The sequence below is a fragment of the Sphaeramia orbicularis genome, chromosome 9 (genome assembly GCF_902148855.1).
Source record: "Sphaeramia orbicularis chromosome 9, fSphaOr1.1, whole genome shotgun sequence".
In the NCBI taxonomy this organism is placed as follows: Eukaryota; Metazoa; Chordata; class Actinopteri; order Kurtiformes; family Apogonidae; genus Sphaeramia; species Sphaeramia orbicularis.
Window position 1 is genome coordinate 8,218,978 of NC_043965.1, and position 18,265 is coordinate 8,237,242.

At 39.0% G+C, this 18,265-nt stretch overlaps 1 protein-coding gene and 1 long non-coding RNA gene across 2 annotated transcripts in view; one reads left to right on the forward strand and one right to left on the reverse strand.

Annotated features, from left to right (window-relative positions):
* Window positions 1-17,118, forward strand: part of fkbp15b (FKBP prolyl isomerase family member 15b) — a 28,954-nt gene extending 11,836 nt beyond the window's left edge. The window contains exons 13-30 of the mRNA XM_030143943.1: window positions 1,993-2,080; window positions 2,161-2,264; window positions 2,368-2,455; window positions 2,672-2,781; window positions 3,362-3,460; window positions 3,566-3,660; window positions 4,857-4,959; window positions 6,032-6,064; window positions 6,560-6,731; window positions 7,867-8,003; window positions 9,100-9,255; window positions 9,356-9,508; window positions 11,892-11,984; window positions 12,231-12,344; window positions 12,955-13,062; window positions 14,907-15,535; window positions 16,282-16,390; window positions 16,569-17,118. Coding sequence (XP_029999803.1) covers window positions 1,993-2,080; window positions 2,161-2,264; window positions 2,368-2,455; window positions 2,672-2,781; window positions 3,362-3,460; window positions 3,566-3,660; window positions 4,857-4,959; window positions 6,032-6,064; window positions 6,560-6,731; window positions 7,867-8,003; window positions 9,100-9,255; window positions 9,356-9,508; window positions 11,892-11,984; window positions 12,231-12,344; window positions 12,955-13,062; window positions 14,907-15,535; window positions 16,282-16,390; window positions 16,569-16,646 — 2,469 coding nt within the window. The 3' untranslated portion in view covers window positions 16,647-17,118. The remainder of the gene's footprint in view (window positions 1-1,992; window positions 2,081-2,160; window positions 2,265-2,367; window positions 2,456-2,671; window positions 2,782-3,361; window positions 3,461-3,565; window positions 3,661-4,856; window positions 4,960-6,031; window positions 6,065-6,559; window positions 6,732-7,866; window positions 8,004-9,099; window positions 9,256-9,355; window positions 9,509-11,891; window positions 11,985-12,230; window positions 12,345-12,954; window positions 13,063-14,906; window positions 15,536-16,281; window positions 16,391-16,568) is intronic.
* LOC115426020 (uncharacterized) lies at window positions 134-18,170 on the reverse strand. Its single transcript, XR_003936296.1, has 3 exons — window positions 18,052-18,170; window positions 13,816-13,817; window positions 134-143 (listed from the first exon to the last, which is right to left on the reverse strand). It is a non-coding gene; the product is annotated as an uncharacterized LOC115426020 (long non-coding RNA).
* Between the last annotated feature and the right edge of the window lie 95 nt (window positions 18,171-18,265).

An 18,265-nucleotide genomic window follows, 5' to 3' on the forward strand; every position in this document is an offset into this window, starting at 1 on the left:
TACAGGGTGGGGAAGCAAAATTTACAATATTTTGAGGCAGGGATTGAAAGACAGTGTATGACCAATTAGTTTATTGAAAGTCATGAGAATTTATTTGCCACAAGAAAATTTCCATAACAGAAAATGTTCTTATTCTATGTGTCCTCCTTCTTTCTCAATAACTGCCTTCACACACTTCCTGAAACTTGCGCAAGTGCTCCTCAAATATTCGGGTGACAACTTCTCCCATTCTTCTTTAATAGTATCTTCCAGACTTTCTGGTAATAGTTTTGCTCATAGTCATTCTCTTCTTTCCATTATAAACAGTCTTTATGGACACTCCAACTATTTTTGAAATCTCCTTTGGTGTGACGAGTGCATTCAGCAAATCACACACTCTTTGACGTTTGCTTTCCTGATTACTCATATGGGCAAAAGTTTCTGAAAAGGTATGGATAATAGTGTTAGGTATGATTATGACATCAATATATGTTTGGTTTCAAAACAATTGACGTAGTGCCTGCTGAGAAAAAACAACTAAATGTTCATTGTAAATTTTGCTTCCCCACCCTGTATAGGTTAGTATGTTAGTATTTTACCGGTCCGACCCACTTGAGATCACATTGGGCTGTATGCGAGCCCTGAACTAAATACTATAAAAGGGCGATCTAGACGTTGTAAAGCTGCCCATATGTTACCTGGCCTGGAACTATAAATACATTTTAGTAGTTTATATTGTGATTGACCTGGTTGTTTGTTTATTTATTAATTTTCTTTCCTTAAATGTACCAGAATGTACTGTCTTGACTGTCTTGTTATGCATGTTTTGTTTATATTGCCTTTTTTTTCTGAGGGTTTTCTTTATTTATCATGTCTGATGTAGGGATGCACCGATACCACTTTTTTCCAGACCGAGTACGAGTACTTACATTTGAGTACTTGCCGATACCGAGTACCGATACGAGCACTTAATAATCCCATTCCAGTTCTTAGTTCCTTTTGCAAATGTGCTTTATTGTCGTTGTCATTAGTCTGACTGGAACAAAGTGCTGCTACTAACATTTAATGTGTTGGAATGAGCGTTTCTCAATTAATCCACCAGGGGGCGCCGCTGTTAATTAACCATACTGGACAAATACCACAAAGAAGAGTAAAGTTTTTTGAGAAGAAGAAGAAGAAAGTCAGTAATAACAAACATGGAGACGATAGAGGCAACACTAATGTGATACTAATATTGCAGCGTTTTCGCTGGTAAGGTTTAAAAGCTTAGCTTCAGCAGGAAGAGAAAAGATAAATGAGTTATAAGTTTGGTTTTCACTTCCGCTGGTGGTTTTCTGCACCGCTCCATACTCCCGGTGGTATTCTCTGTCTGGGTACGCATCCGCCAGCACCTGGAAAACGGATGGAATGTACACAGAGGACGGACAGAACGCTGCGTCCGTATCTGTCTGTGTCTGTAACGTTACTTGCAGTCAGCGTTACTTTTATCACCGTCATTTATTTTGAAACATCTCCACACTCTTCACACTCCCCACACATTATTCCATCGCCGCATACCTGCTGCACTGAACTGCGGTCAAGCCAGCGGACGTTTGTTTTTCTGTGGTCAAACCAGCGGATACTAAAATTAAATAAAAATTATGCTAATTTTAGTGTCCGCTGGTTAGACCACGGAAAAACGAACGTCCGTTGGCTTGACCGCAGTTGCACTGAACTGTGAATGTCACACGGCCGTAAGTGGTATCGGTGCATTTGTATCGGATTACTTTTATGAATACGAATACGAGTACACACAATGAATTTCAGAGACGATGCTCAATACTCATATCGGTATCTGTGCATCCCTAGTCTGATGTCAGTTTTTGTATCATGAACACATAACTCTAAATTATAATTGTTATGTTAAATGTTGAAAAGTTCTGTAAATGTTGAAAAGCGCTATAAATAAAGTTAAAAAAAAGCAGTCCAAATGCCTCTGTTAAAGATTTTCTGTCCCTTTGGCTTCGTCTCTAGGACACCAGCGGCAGCAGGCTGAAGGATCGTCCTGCTGCTCCGTCTCCAGTGCAGATCACAGCTGCTGCTGCTCAAGGCTCTGCTCATGGTGAGCTCCTGTTCACGTGTTAATTCTGTCTTAATGCTGTAGAAACCTGACCCATTAAATGCGTCCTGTTGTTACTGCAGTGCATCCTCATCCTCACACCACGCCTGCACCGTCTGCCTTACTTCCTGTTATGACCACTGTTACTTCACAGCATGGTTTGCCAGGAAACACTCATGCCTTTCAGGTTAGATTTCACCACATATTGAAATGAGCTGTCACCAATAATCACGCTTAAAAAAATAGAGTGGGGTTGTTCCTCTAAATGAGAATTTTCTGCTGTTTCTTAGCCTTATTCCTACGCTCAGACCTCTGCGACTCCATCTCAGCTGCAACCTGTGGGCCAGGTCTTCCCTGCACAAACTGTCCCATACGTGGGTAAGACTGTCCACTTCAATTTGAACTTATTTTACAGCTCAGTGTTGAACAGAGCGGAAAATAAGAAATACTATCTGAGACAAAATGACATTAATTTGCCTTATCATTAAGAATATCATAACTATGCCATTAACAAAAATCATCCTTAGATGTTCATAGTCATGCAAATGTTCCAAATGGGAAACTGGTTTAGTTTTCGTTATGTTGTTTCTCCAGGCTCCAGTGATGTGACTTCTTTCTTGATGACCGAGGCCCGGCAGCACAACACAGAGATCCGGTTAGCTGTTGGAAAAGTAGGGGATAAGGTGGATCAGCTGGCCTCAAAGGTATAAACTGTGTAAAGTAATGATTTTAAAGATTATGATTCAGAAATGAACTCTGACTCCAACAGATGGGATATTTTAGGAGTTCACAGACAGTTAGCTGCCTTTATAAACTATTGTAACAAAGGTTTATGAATTATACTTATAAACATTTAGAAAATAATAACATAGATGCGCTGTAGTCTGAACTGGGACAACATACTTTATAACTTCTCAGTTGCAGTGCTTTTTAGATCCACCTTTTCTGTTCTCATATTTCAGAAGAAAGAAAAATCCCAAACATACACATCCACTGTATGACGGCCTGCTATTTAATAAAACAGTATCAACGACTGCAGATTTGGTGTGGAAGAAATGTTGCAAATTCAGTATGAAAATTAATTCCTTTACTCTATGAGCTCACCTTCATATGGTGGAAAGTGTCGGCGTTGGTGTTTGCTCTTTTTGCCTCCTTTTTTTACACTTCAATTCAAGATAGTGATGAAAACAGTTGGCTAGAGCTCCTCTTTAAGGTTTTACACCTAAAATACAACAAATGCTCCATTATCTGTAATCCCTCTTTCTTCTTTTTTAACTTTAACAGATTGATGATCTGCAGAAGCAGGGAAGTCTTTCCATGGGTGTGTCTAATATGTCAATGGAAACCTCCATGATCATGCACAACATCCAGAGAATTGTCCAGGTACAGACTGTGAATAGCACTCAGAGTACTTTTTTTTTTTTTTATTAATCTTTCCATTTTTCTGAGACTATTTGTGAATATTATCAACAACGATTTTGTTTTTAGGAAAATGAATGTTTGAAGAAAGAAGTCTTTGAAAAAAGCTCCCGTATTGAGGAGCAGAACCGAAAGATTGGAGACCTTATTAACCAGAACCAGAGGTGAGAGAGGAAAACTGAGACCTGAAAATCATACACTGGCACCATTTTCACTTGAGTCACATGGAGAAAAGTTGTCCCATGATTAATATCATACAGTACTGTAAAGCTCTTATGTTTAAACGCATTTTGTGACTTTGTGCAGGATTTTCTCTTTCAGGTCTGTTGGAAATAATCTTTATAATCCTGTCACAAAGTAAACTGAATGTAGTTCTTAAAAGATCCAGTTTCACTGCAGAAGACATTCATCTTTTTGGTTTAAAAAAATTAAGAAAAAAAAGTTTCTGCAGCAGAATTGAAAATCATTCAATATACTGTACTTTCTCTAACTACATGTTAGTGATGCCTTTTACCATGTTGCAAGTTTTGAACTACAAAGGTGTGCAATAATAAACACAAGTGCCCTTGAATAAGTCGTGAATGTAGGAACAAGCCTATTGGCAAATGAGTGTTTAGTACATTTTACTGCATAATTATTGGAAATATGTTTGATTACGTCCCTTAAGAGTTCACTTTGTGTTATTTTGGCAAAAACATTATAATTCAGCCAGATGACCTCAAAATGACATGAGAGTTGATGCTCTTGTCATGTACGAGTTGTTGAATATACAATGTTTGGTGTAAGTACACCACTAGGAGGCGCTGCAAAGGGTATTATTATGAATATCTATATATAGTTATTAATATTATTATAATTAGTAGTTTTGTTATTATTAAACAATATACATGTATTCATATGATAATATAACAATTATTTTTTATTATCTATTATTATTACTATTCTATTATTTATTTCCACCAGTCCTTTGTACTCTGCAGTTGCCTATTTTTAAAACTTTTTTTATAGCTATTATCACTATTTTCTGTCCTTTTTGTCTTGTAATATTTGTAATATGTGTACATTCGTTGTCGTGCTACTACTGGAACCTGTATTTTCTGAGGACTCTGATCAATAATGTTCTATCTAATCTAAACTAATCTAATTTAAACTTATTATCTCCCAGTCAGATAATTCTTTTAGTTATATTGGTCACCATATCTGTCCATTATGCAGAACTACAAAACGGTTTGATATTTTTCCTCTGTACTGCTAATGAAATCGTGAAACTCCTCCTTCTCTGTTGATTTCAGGTGAATTATACACTTAATGTGAAATTTGTCAGGGTTAGATGTAAAGTGTTTATGCTGTGTTTGTTCAGGTACATGGAGCAGAGTCACCTGCTGCTCGAACAGAGAAATGACTCCCTCAAGTCGTCCAGTGAACAGAACCAGGCCAGACTCCTTCAGGCCGAGCAGGACAAGGTGAGTGTTTGTACCTAGTGGAAAAATGTGACCTTTATGTACAGTATTCTTTAGTGACAGGTCCTCTTTACACAGATAAACCATAAAACACATCTTATCAAATTCTTCGACATGGATCTTCTGCGTCATTCCCAGTGTGTACAAATCAGTTACGAAGATCTCCCGTAAAATCAGCTTTGACCTGTCCAAGATTATATATATGTTCTGTGGATGGGTGACAAATTAAAGGAAAACCCTGATGGGAATGGTCTGTTACAGGATGACAAGTGCCCCTTTTTGAAGTTTTCGCCCATGTAGACCATGGATGTTAGCATTTTAAAGGCTCAAAGAGGTCTATACCTACCAAACATAAAGCAGCCTACAGGCACGGCAGTGTCTGTCCTATATAAACATAAAAATAATGTGAAGATTCTGATTGATTTAAACAGCTAAACACTTCAATTCCTGGGTGCTGACTTCAGTTGTGTAAATAAGAAAGTATCTGTCATTTTTAACATTTTGATAATAGGAGTATATTTGCTAATATTAGCTTTTTTGCTAAATATTTTTCAGTTTCAGTGTCCTGTGAATAGTTTAGGTGTTGGTTGTTGTGATGTACTTTTGTGGTTTGTCGACATCAAATATCAGTTTGAGTTTGTTTTTTCTTCCTTTCTTTATTTTCTTTTTTTTTTTTTTAGGTTGCATTTCCTTCATAAGATTACATGCCATGCAATATAGACTCCCATGTAAAACACTAAGGGGGAAGTTTTCTCTGTGGACTACTCTGTTGGTATTTTGGCTGTAGGCATATCTGTATCTGCAGCAGGAACCGAGTCCAATGTGGGAACTTGAAGCCTCCACTGCACATACTGAAAAACAGACTTTATGCGCAAATATCTGATAAAGTTATTATTCACAGTGGTGTGTTGTGCACTTTAACAAACCTGCAAATGGGGAGACTGATGGGTGATTTATTTTCATTGAATCTGATGCTGATGAGAACTGCTCCGCTCTTTGCTGACTGCTCTGTCTGGTTGTTCATACTGCTGTGCTGCTTCGAGGAAATCTAGCATTTACTGCTCTCTCTTCTCAGCATGCACTGCCTCAGGACCTGGGCTTCGGCCAGGTGAGCCCGTTTTCTCTGTCCTGCTGCCAGCCTGGGGTCAAATGGTACCTGCAGTATAGAACATCAGTGTTACATGACGTAGCTGTGAAGTTCAAAGCAGTAAATTTGGACTAACTTTCAACTAATATTAGCATCAGATCTGAAAATTGGTCCTGATCCTCACAAAACAAAACAGAAATGATGATTTGTAATGACTGTTTGACCAAGGCCTGACAGCTGCCACTGGAATCATACTCTTTCTATCATGCTTCATCAAATTTTTGACTACATTTCTTTTTCTTTTTTCACTTCTTTTGCTGTTTCTGTCAGTCAGCACTCACCCACCATTATTCTCCCACAGGGCCATGCTGCTCTCACCACTAGCACCAGTAGCATTTCATCCAGGCTGTCATCATGCTGTTCTGTCCCTGTGTGGCCTGGGTTTTATTTCATTCTTCAACAGTCACTGCATCTCCTCCTCTCATTAGTCCTTCTGTCCTCCTGCGTCTCTGTCAGGTTCGTCTAACGGAGGATCTGGCTTCGTCTGTGGCTCGTCTGTCTCAGCTGCAACTGGAAGCTTCTGCTCAGCAGCAGAAAGCTGCGGAGCTGCAGGTTAAACTGAACTCAGTGCTGCAAGACAATGAGAACCACTGCCAAAACATCACTACTCTGCAAACACAACTGGAAGGTTTGTGTGGATGTAAACTTTTATTGGTGTGAAGAGTTCAGTTTGGTCTTTAACTCTTTAGCCCCTGACATGTCTGTTGTGAGCGTTCTGAATGTATGCTTTATTTTAAATATTCCTAAAAATTTAACCATTTGCTCGATGGGAAAAATTTTAAAACGTGCTGAGAGAATAGACCCTGTGATTTCCATAAACATCTGAGCATGCTCAGTGCCCCCCCGCCTGTGTAATGGGGGGCAAAACACAGAGCAGTGAGTGAGACCGGCTCACTATAAAAATAGACAGTTTGGGCTTTTTTTTGTTTACACAGTTTTCCTCGTAGTTTTTTGTTTTTACCGTTGTCTACAGTGTTGTCATGATTTTCCTTTTTTTTTTTTTTTTTTTTTTTTTTTTTTTACTGCGTTTTTACCTAGTTTTGACAGTGTAACTTTTTTCGGCTTTCAACCAGGTGCCAAAAAGCAGCTGAAAAGAGCCCCAAAACAAAAACTACTGGGACAAGATTCCAATTGTTGTTCAGTGTGTTACAATTCATGCTAAACGTCCTAAATCTCTCATTAATGTACATTCTGAGTGCCTTATTTAGTAAGAACTTGTAAAACTTCTGTTATTCCACTGTGTTTTGACCCTAAAACACACAGTAAAGCAAAAAGACTGCCAGATCTCGAAAGTAGGATTCCTGCAGAAGCACATACTCACAACAGCTTTAATGACACTTCTACAGTTGCAATTCCAAGCAGCCCAATTCATTGAAATAATGTCACAGGGGTTAAAGTTCACTTGCTGAGTTCTGGTAAGTTGAAACTGCTCATGTGTGCTTCCAGTTTCCAATATCTTATGTGTGCTGAGCAAAAATCATTCCCATCAAACACAATAGCCCTACAACAGCAATATAATGCAAGTAAACTACATTATCTTAGTGGACCAGACTTGGGCCTCTGTGCTTGTTTTTCGTGCACATATGTGATGCAAAGACTAAATGACAAACTAAAATCTTAGGAATGTCTACTAATCATCAACAACCAATTTAAGCTAATTCAGTGTTCAGTGTTGAAGAGTTAAGAGTCTAAACATGTAGTGAAAACAGTGGACGTTCTCCAGTGAATGGAGCTTCAAACTACACCATGTTTATGTGTTTCAGAGCTGAAGGAGGGAGCAGAACGGACCCAGACTCAGTACCGTTCAGAGAAACAGAGACGCAAAGAGATGGAGCTGAAAGTCAACAACATGGAGGAGGAAATGCAGGACCTGAGGACTGACAAAGAGAGTCTGGAACGAGTGAGTGCCAATCATGTTTATGTCATGACGCAAAGACGGGAAGTGGAATATAGGAGCCACTATGCATGCACCTTCAACAGAAAATATAAACAAAGATGAAATATCTGAAGGAAAATGTAAATAAACTCAACATTGTAGTGTAGGTTGACCTATGAAGTAATTAACTGTCCTGTGTAATAGTATTTCCAAGTAAACAGTTTACATAAAGCATACATCATACATTAACAGACACGGAATCAGTGTCAGATGTTTTCATTAGGCTAACATGATACCATCAGTATTACTTTGAACCCTTGCATATTTTACGTTTTAGAAATAGAACATACTAGAGCGTTGTAAAGAGGAGTTGATAATCTTATTTATTTTGTTGTTGTGTTTTGGTTTTTTTTCTTCTCTTTTTTGTGTTTAATAGGTCTGTAGGTTTGTTGTATAATTAGTTTTTTTGTATTGCATCTGTGTGGTCCCTTATGTCTAAGTACAGAAATAGAGCATACTTTTTATTATTACATCATCAGTTTTGAATTGAATTTCAATTTTGGTAAAACAGCAAGTCTGTTAACATCAAGACATTTCATCAAACTATTGGTTAAATCATTACATTCTTTTTTTTTCTAAATGTTTTTCAGTGTCGTGTGAATAGTTTAGGTGTTGGTGGGGATGTTTTGTTGGCATCAAATATCAGTTTGTGTTCTTTTTTCTGTTCCTGTCTTTATTTTCTTGTGTTTTTTAGGGTGCATTTGCTTCCTAAGATTACATGCCACGCAGTACTGACTCCATGTAAAACACTAAGGGGGAGGTTTTCTCTGTGGGCACATTGTATTTTGGCTGTAGGCATGTCTATCTGCAACAGGAACCGAGTCTGATGTGGGAACTCGAAGCCTCCACTGAATATACCGAAAAACAGACTTTGGGCGCAAAACAGACAATCTGTTAATGTTAAGTCACTTTATCAAATTATTGGTTAACTTTGAACTTTTTACAGTTAACTGCAAATTTTTTTGGATTCTCAATGAACTCTAACATTCTAGGGTGTTGCAAAGTCTTTAGAAAATGTAAACTGTGTTTGCCAAAAGCAGTTTGTTCCTGTTCTTTCCAGACACTTTCAGAACGGAAGAAGAAGTGGCAGGCAGAGCGCCAGCGTCGGGATGAAGAGGTCGAGGAACTACGCAAGAGCAGCCAGCAGGAACTGGATAACGTCCGGGCTCAACTCCGCAAGGCCCGAACCAGCAACGACAACGCTGCATCTGAACAGGTTACACATCTGAACTTTGACTCTGTAACAGCTTTTGGGTTGTGTAATCTCATTGGCCATCCCAGGATACACTGTCCGACCTGTTTTCCATGTGTTTCAGTTGTCTCAGCTGCAGACGGAGCTGGAGGAGGAATGGAAGGGGAAGTGTGAACAGGCGGTGGCCGTGGCCAAAGAGCAGCACAGGAGAGAGCAGAGTGAACTCACAGAGCAGAGGGACGCTCTGCAGGACAAGCTAAACCAGCTGCAGGAGAAGGCAAGTCTGAAGGTGTTTCTCAATATATGTTCTTGTCTGTTCTTCTGTTCTCACGATCTCGTGAAACGTCACCAGTCGCCGCACAAGTACTGTTCTAGGGATGCACCGATACCCCTTTTTTCCAGACCGAGTACGAGTACTTACATTTGCGTACTTGCCGATACTGAGTACCGATACAAGTACTTAATAATCCCATTCCAGTTGTTAGTTGCTTTTGTAAATGTGCTTTATTGTCGTTGTCATTAGTCTGACTGGAACAAAGTGCTGCTACTGACATTTAATGTGTTGGAATGAGCGTTTCTCAATTAATCCACCAGGGGGCAGCGCTCTAAATTAACCATACTGGACAAATGCCACAAAGAGTAAAGTTTTTTGAGAAGAGGAAAGTCAGTAATAACAAACATGGAGACGACAGAGGTAACACTAATGTGATACTAATATTGTAGCGTTTTCACTGGTAAGGTTTAAAAGCTTAGCTTCAGCAGGCAGAGAAAAGAGAAATGAGCCATAAGTTTGGTTTTCACTTCCGTTGGCGGCGGTCCGCACCGCTCCGTACCCCCAGTGGTATTCTTTGTCTGGGTACGCATCCGCCAGCACCTGGAAAACGGATGGCGTGTACACAGAGGACGGACAGAACGCTGCGTCCGTATCTGTCTGTGTCTTTAAGGTTACTTGCAGTCAGTGTTACTTTTATCACCGTCATTTATTTTGAAAAATCTCCACACTCTTCACACTCCCCACACATTATTCCACCGCCACGTACCTGCTGCACTGAACTGTGGATGTCACACGGCCGTAAGTGGTATCGGTGCATTTGTATCGGATATCTTTTACGAGTACGAGTACACACACTGAGTATCGGAACTGATGCCTGATACTTGTATCAGTGCATCCCTATACTGTTCCATTTGAAAGTTCACACAAACCAAGATCAGACAGAATTTCTGGATGGTGTTGTTGTCTGCTAGCTTAAACCACAGGGTTCAAACAGGTGTTTGAAATCCTTGAATGTTGTGTTTTCAAGGTCTGAATTTCAGTTTAAGTGCTTGTAATTATAACTCTGTGATCTAATTTCTTTTATTTATTTTTAATATTAACACTGTCAGGTTAGATGGCAAGACAAAGCTACTCACAGAGGTGATACATTTTGAAAAATAAAACTTTGTCAACAAAGAACATTACCAAGGTAGATCCCTCACTTATTCCAGAGTAGTCTTATTAATATGAGTTTGTGACTAATATCTGTGTTCCTTATTATTTATTTATTTATTATTGTTGTTAATTTTCGGCGTAACAAGGTGGGAATGTTCATGGGTTTGAGTATTTAAAAAAAAAAAAAAAAAAAAGCAATGACTGTCTTATGCTTTTCTGGATGACTCAGTATGTATTAAAATACTTTAAACAAAAAAAAAAAAGGAAATTACCAGGTGCTGGGTTAGACTCCAGGTACACTTTTATCTGAATCTGTGTCTTGGTGCGAGTGTGTTTGAAGAACGCCAAGTGGCTTCCCTTTTTTTCAGATAAAACTTTGTGTTCTCCTTTAATATCTAAGCTTTTTACTATTATGAAACATAATTCTAGATGTTTATAGCATAATACAATGTACATCATTGTGATAAAAAGTAACAAAAATAATCATGAGTATATGTATTCCTGTAGATATGTATTTTACCGCAGCAGTAAGGTGCTGTGCTGGAAAAATTGCATGCATACATGAGAGGTATCCGCTGTGAGTCTGGGCTCAACATATTGTTTGAGCTGCAGGCCCTGAAAGTTTTTATCATCATTAGGATAAAATTCCACAATGACCTTTCAGTGTATTGTAACTAAAGTGGTCTGAAAGGAAATGGGTCGTCTGCATCTACACCATGCCTGTGTTTTTAGGCTGCAGAAAATGTACCCTGTGATGCAGGTTTTTGTCTAATCTCAGGTGTCTTCAGGTTGGTAGGAGGGTTAAATATGTGACTGACAGCTGTAATTACCAGTTGCTAATCAGACCGCAGCATGGAAAGACATCAGGTTATTTCTATATGTTCAGTCTTTGGATTTTGAGAGAAAGGAGCTGTAGATGGAACACATGCATTTTCACAATCGGCTGCTTCTTTCCACCTGATATTGACTCCTGCAGCTTTAATAGTTACGTTTCGGGCAGCATATTTTGTTTTATGGAACTTAAAGCCACATGAAAATAGAAAAAAACAAGTAATGTCTTTAAACATGATGGGTGGCTGACTTATTTCTGGCTTTTAATAATAAAATAATAATACGTCACACTTGTATAGCGATTTTTTTTGGACACTCAAAGACGCTTCACAAACAAACAAAAGAAAAAGAACAAAGAGAACAAAGGGTCTCAAGAAAATGCTTTTGTCTTTCTTAACAGTTCACAGCTCTGAAACAGTCGAAAGAGTCCGAAGAACAGAGTTTACTGCAGCAGCGGAGTCACACTGAGGAGCTGAACGCCCTTCAGGAAAAAGTAAGACGGACCATCAGACTGTGCTTGGACTTAGATAACAGACCTAGATCACCATTAGCAGGGAATGCATTTGTCAAGGACGATTCTTTGACAGAATTTCGTTGGACATCACACCTGCGAATAGTGTGAAACCAATCTCCTTGCTATGTTTATGCTTATCGTTACCGTTAGACATCCTGACCCCCTCACCCACTCTCCACTTTCACATTTGGACACAAACCTTTTCCGCTGTGTTTTCTGTTGTAGTACACAGCCTTGGAGCAGCAGGGAACAGCTGTACGAGAGAAACTGGAGAGGAGAGTGGTTGAACTGGAGAACAAACTGGCAGAACAACAAGGTTCAGGAGACACTGCAGCAGAGGTTTGTACACACATACACACAGTTGTGTAGCAGTAAATGCTTGTGTAAACTTGTGTATGTTACTTCTTACTGCCATTCATACGTCTGTGCTGCCATTTGTTTACTGTACATGCTATTTTTACATTTCTTTTTATGCATATGGTGTACATATTCTTAGTGTTTTATATTTTATCTCAGTATTTAAGTTGAACCTCACTTTGCTGAGAACTGCCGGTGTAAATTTTATGTGTACTCATAATGACAATAAACATTCTTGAATCTTGTTTAGCTTTGTAAATTCACTGTTTGACAACTTTTAGAACAGAACATTAGAATTGAGATCACAGTGGAATTTAAGATTTCCTGTCATGAGATTACTTTTAGCGCAATTTCTCACAGAGACACATAACATGTATTATTCATACTTAGAGTATTTATAGCCTTAACATCTACAGTCTTTGGATAAATAAAAAAAAAAAACCCAAATAATAGAATAAATACATTTATTTATTAAAAACTTTGCAGACAAAATAAATTAAAGTCCATTGCTGTTGATAAGTTGATGGTAGAAATGTACTTTGTATAAGTCTCTGTTTTTTTTTTTTGTTTGTTTTTTTTTTGTTGTCTGCAGGTGAAGCGTGTGATGAATGGAGTGTTCCATTCTCTGCGAGGGGAGTTTGACCTCAGTGAGTCGTACAGTGGCCAGGCTGTGTTGGGGGTGATTGTCACCACCATCAAGGTAAACCAATAGTTCAGACATACTCAGTGACAGCTTTCTAGTGAAGTGCAACCAAAAAATTTGAAGCACATCAATGCTGTAGAATTAAGATTCTCCTCAGCATGCTCCAAACTAAGTCAAACATTTATAGGAAATGAGAGAAACGTGTGTCTTTTTCACTTCTCTCCAGCTGTGCCATTATTGCATATTTCAGCGTTGTGGTTCTTAATCACTGATCTCACATGGTATAATTACACAGAGGGCAGGTTGACCAGAGGATTGCATGGCTTTTGCAGGTGCAGAAATGATCCCAAAAGGGTTGCTTGTATTTCACAAAGCAATTGCAATGGGTGGAGTTTACTGTAAATGTTGCACTAATGTCATGAGCATAGAGGTAAATGAGGGAATAGTTATACATTTGATGCTAAATCTTCCCTTTCTTTACAAAACAAATGCTGATGATCAGTCTGCTTTATTACACATCCATATCTGTATTATTCTGCAGTCTGATCTGGTGCTAATGAAGTTACAGTTGCATGTATGTATCAATGCACACACCTTAAACACCAGAAACTCTGATGCAAAACAAGGACAAATTTCACTCTGGTGCCAAACTTAGGCCCTGTCCATATGAAGACCGTTTTGGTCATATCCGCAAAAGCTTTGTATCAGATAGGCCTTTCATCCACATGAAACCAGCATGTTCAGTCACTGAAACTGCAACTTTTTGAAACCAGGTCCCAGAGTGCATAAATTTAAAAACACCGGTTTCACGTCTTCATCTGTACGACCAAACCGCAACTTCTCTAAAAATGATAATGTCATAGCCCCACCTCTCTAACCTTTCACCCCAGAAGGAAGACGCCACTTCCCAACAACAACAACAACAACGGCGGACTACAGAGTAGTGCTGGTGCTACAACAGCTATTGAGCTTATTGGAAATGTTGAATCCAAATCTTCAGCTACTTTTTCATTACAATGAGCAACAAACAACCATAGATAACAATATTCACTACATGCTCTTGGATCTGCCACAGAGAGGGGCAACCAGGAGAAAATATTGGATCAGACCCGGTAGAACCAAGCAAGCTTCATGCGCATGTTCCACGTTTTCTTCTCTGTTTTTTGCGAGAGCAGTACAACGCCACATACAGGCCTGGCATTTGTACTAGATGGTTTTCAGTGGTTTCATGTGGACGCAGATATTTCCTGAAACGACTCTGTGTTTACGGAGCACTTTTTTGAAAACAACGAAAAAAATCAGTTCGGAAAAGATGTGATTTCGTGTGGACATGGCCTTAATGTCTGAGTTTGAACTATTGTATCATTCGTGCAAAATATTTGTCACTAGGTCCATAAAATGGAGCAGATTACTGGTAGAAAATGTGAACAATCCATTCTCTATAGATCCACCCATTAGGCATAAAAAACCCTATGAATGGCAATAGCAGCCAGAATACATAAAAAATAAATTGGCCATATGTCTGCAAAATAATAGAGATGAGTCTAAAATTAGTCACCTGAAGAGAGGCTTTGAGAAACAAATCCCATCCTTTATGAACTTATGATAATGTCTGTAAATGTAGAGATTTGTTTCTCAACACATTAATCCCAATCTCCTGGTGCATTTGTTACTCTTTTTCCTGTTTCTCACTTTGCTTTCACCAAAGTAATCAGTTTGAACTACTGCATATAGATTACAACTAGCAAGCCAAGTAAATCACACAAAGCCTTTTCTATCAACACAAGTCCCTAAATATTGCAGTCACATTTAACTGAGAAATGTGCATCCTGTGACACACAACAGGACACTGCTTTCTACCATAAAGTCTGATGATTCTTCTATGATCTTGACTTTTTCAGAATGTAACCCTGCAGCTGTTGAGCAACTCTGAGAAATCAGCATCGACACCGAGTAAGAAGGAAGAGGAAGAGGAGGAAGAGGAGGTCAAACCTCAGCAGAACGTTCATGTGAATGGAGAAAGAGAAGAGGAAGTCAAAGAGGAAGAGAAGGAGGAAGTACATACGGCTCAATCTGAGTCTCAACCACTCGGCAAGGACCAGAAGGACGAGGAAGTATCGGAAAAGATGGAAACGGTTCCTGCGTCAGAAACACAAAATCAGTCAGAAGCTTTAGAGTCCATGGAAATCCATCAGGGTACAGCCACTGAATCCAAACCAGCGGAGGAGGCAGCAGATTCAGAAGCACAGCAGGAGGCGGTACCATGCTCTGCTCCTCCTGCTGCTCCTTTGGAAGAGGACGACACCAGTAAAACTCCAGATCCACCAGGAGGATCTGAGGAGAGTTCAACACCTGAGATGGCACAAGAAACTGAAGAACACAACGCTGTGGTGAACAGTGAGACGGAGAAGAACAAGGATGATGAAGAGCATCCAGAAGAAACCAATGGTGATACTCAGAAAGGCTTTGGCCCGCCCACAAACCCTCCTCCACCACCAAAAGCACAGAACAGCCCACGGCAGGACACAGGGTGAGTGGGTAGAGAATATTCCTGTTTTTTTAACACTAAAAGAGAATAAGTTGTAGTTGTCATCATTTATGTCAGTATGTTCTTATTTTATGGGTCTGACCCACTTTAGATTGAACTGGTCTGTATGTGGAGCCTGAACTGAAATGATTTTAACATCCTTGATTGTTAGTATCTTAAGTGTAATTTTTGCATTTCACAAATTCATCCCATGGGCCGGACTGGACCCTGTGGCGGGCCGTGTGTTTGACACCCCTGATGTAGAAGGAATCAGTTAAACTTCCAGACGTGTTTTCCACAGACGCATTATAACATAATTTTATCATTTTTAGTTTGAATGTGTGACTTGACACAATGGGAGAGGGGTGGGGGTGTCTGTTTTTTTTTTAACTTTGTTTTACTGCTTTTACTATTTATAGTTTTTGCATTGTATATTTCCTTTTTTTGTCTCAAGAAGTACTGTTTTGGTCAGCGTATCTTTTGGTAACTGGATTTTCTTTTCAGAAACAAAAGAAAAACTTATGGTTAATTGATTTTCATTTTAAAATAGACAAATTAAACTTGAATTTGACCTGTTTTTAACAAGCGCATCAGAATTTGATTGTGTGTGCTCTGTGTATACAATGACAATAAAAGGAATGTTGAATCTTCTCCCTCCGCTCTGTTCTCTGCATGTGGAACTGCCTGTCTAACTTCCCCTCCTTGGCTTCATGTCTCTGTCGTCCCTTCTTCTTTTACTATTCTCTCAGTCTGACTGGGGGAATGGGTGAGGAAAATGGAGAGGGGCCATTTTTCCAGACCACAACTCCTGCCAAACCCCCTGCAGCGGCCAGCGAGGAGGAAGAGGAGGAGGAACTGGTAAGAAACCATCTGTAGAGTCCAGACTGAGCTCTCAGATTTGGTTGGAAACAGCGCTTCAAACCCCAACCCCTGCCTTGTGTTCCGTCGTATGTGTTCAGTCAGACGGCGTTGTTCCAGATCTTTCCTCGAACGTCACTCATATTTGATTTCTTTTTTCTCTCTTGTTTGTCTTCAGAGCTTGAAGGGGCATCCTCCACCTGCCCCGCTGTTCGGTGACGACGACGAAGACGATGATCTGGACTGGCTAAACTGACAAGCAACCACAGTAGTCTGGTTTTTTAAAATTGTCAACACTAAAGAGGAATGTGGTGCTTTCCCATCTGTCTGCGAGGAGAAGCTCATTCTGATGAACTGAAGGAAAAGTCAAACAGTTGAACAACTTCTCTGCGGTTTCACATTGACTGAGCTGCTGCCACAGCTTCACAGAGAACAAAACTACAATCCCTGGCTTTTATTCCGGTTCAATAAACAAACCTGTAATTCACAGAAACTGCTTTTCTTTAATTGTGTCATATGTGTTGTTGATACGATTTAATACCCATCTTTTTACACAGCACTGTAGCAGATTATTTAGTTGGATCAGCAGTTTTACCCTGTTGTTGTCTGTGGTTTCAGACTGTATCATGAAATGGTTTTTAATTATTAGCTTGCTGCTTTAAAAATAACTTTTACACAGTTTTGCTGAAATGACATTCATTCCTGAAAATAAATGAGATGAACTTGTGGCCTTCATTGCCCATCATGGTGTTTTGTTCATGTTAAATCGGTTTTTGTCTGCCATATTTTTGTTCAGTCCTCTGAAGAGGTTATTTTCTGTCCACCATTTGCTTGTTAATTTCTTTCTCTGAATATCCACTGCACATATATTCATGAAACCTGGATGAAGCGCAGGGCGTCAGCCATGGATGAACCCAGTAGTTTATGGAACAGACAATTTGGATAGTACATTTTTGGGTTTTTTTTTTTTTTTCTCATTGCAAGATTTTGACTGAATTAAATGACTTTCTGCAGAGGTATGTCCTTCTACTTTTTTGTTTTTTCACATTGTTTACATCTATTCTATATTTATTGTATAGTTAATTCCTTTGGAATCAATGAGCCTGGTGCTTGTGGATCAAATATTTGCCACCAGATACCACTGATTTAATGACTGCCTTAAGCCTTGGGAAGTTTTGGTTGAAATAGTCAACTAATTATTATTTTGGAGTTCAGTCTCATGTTAAACTTGAAAATATGGAAATGAACAATCGTACCATTAGAAGATTTAAATGTCAAAACATGAATTCAAACCCAATCAGATGGTTTATTAAAAAAGGTTCAATAATATTTCTAATTTGGACTTCAATCTAATGCTATTAGATGTTTATTGTAATGTACATAAAAGCCTGAATTATTTAGTTCAAGGCTGTTGTAAATTTGTTTTTCTATGGCCTTCGTAAACCTTCATTGTAGCCAAACAGAAGCACCGCAGGTCATGAACTTGGATAAAAGCCCAAACTAATACGAAATAATGGGTTACAGCCATGTAAAAGGTAGGTTTATTTCAGTGTAAGTAGGTTTGGTGTCGGTTTATTAGTTGATAGTTGACCTCAGAATGAAAGACACACTTTTCTATAAATCTGGCATTTCCTCCCCTTCTGCAGGACATGAATTTGCACTCACTGTAAACCTGAATTAGGTGAGTTTACTAGAAATTTGCGTGGAAACTCCGTTGCCTTAACCCACTTTAGTTTTTACACATGCCCAAACTAAACACTTGAAGTTGTATTGACATAGATGATCATTAATATTTAGGAAAAGTCATCAGTCAGTTAACTAATTTTCTTTGTACCCCCAACTTGTTTGAAATAATTATCTTAAGCTAAACATACA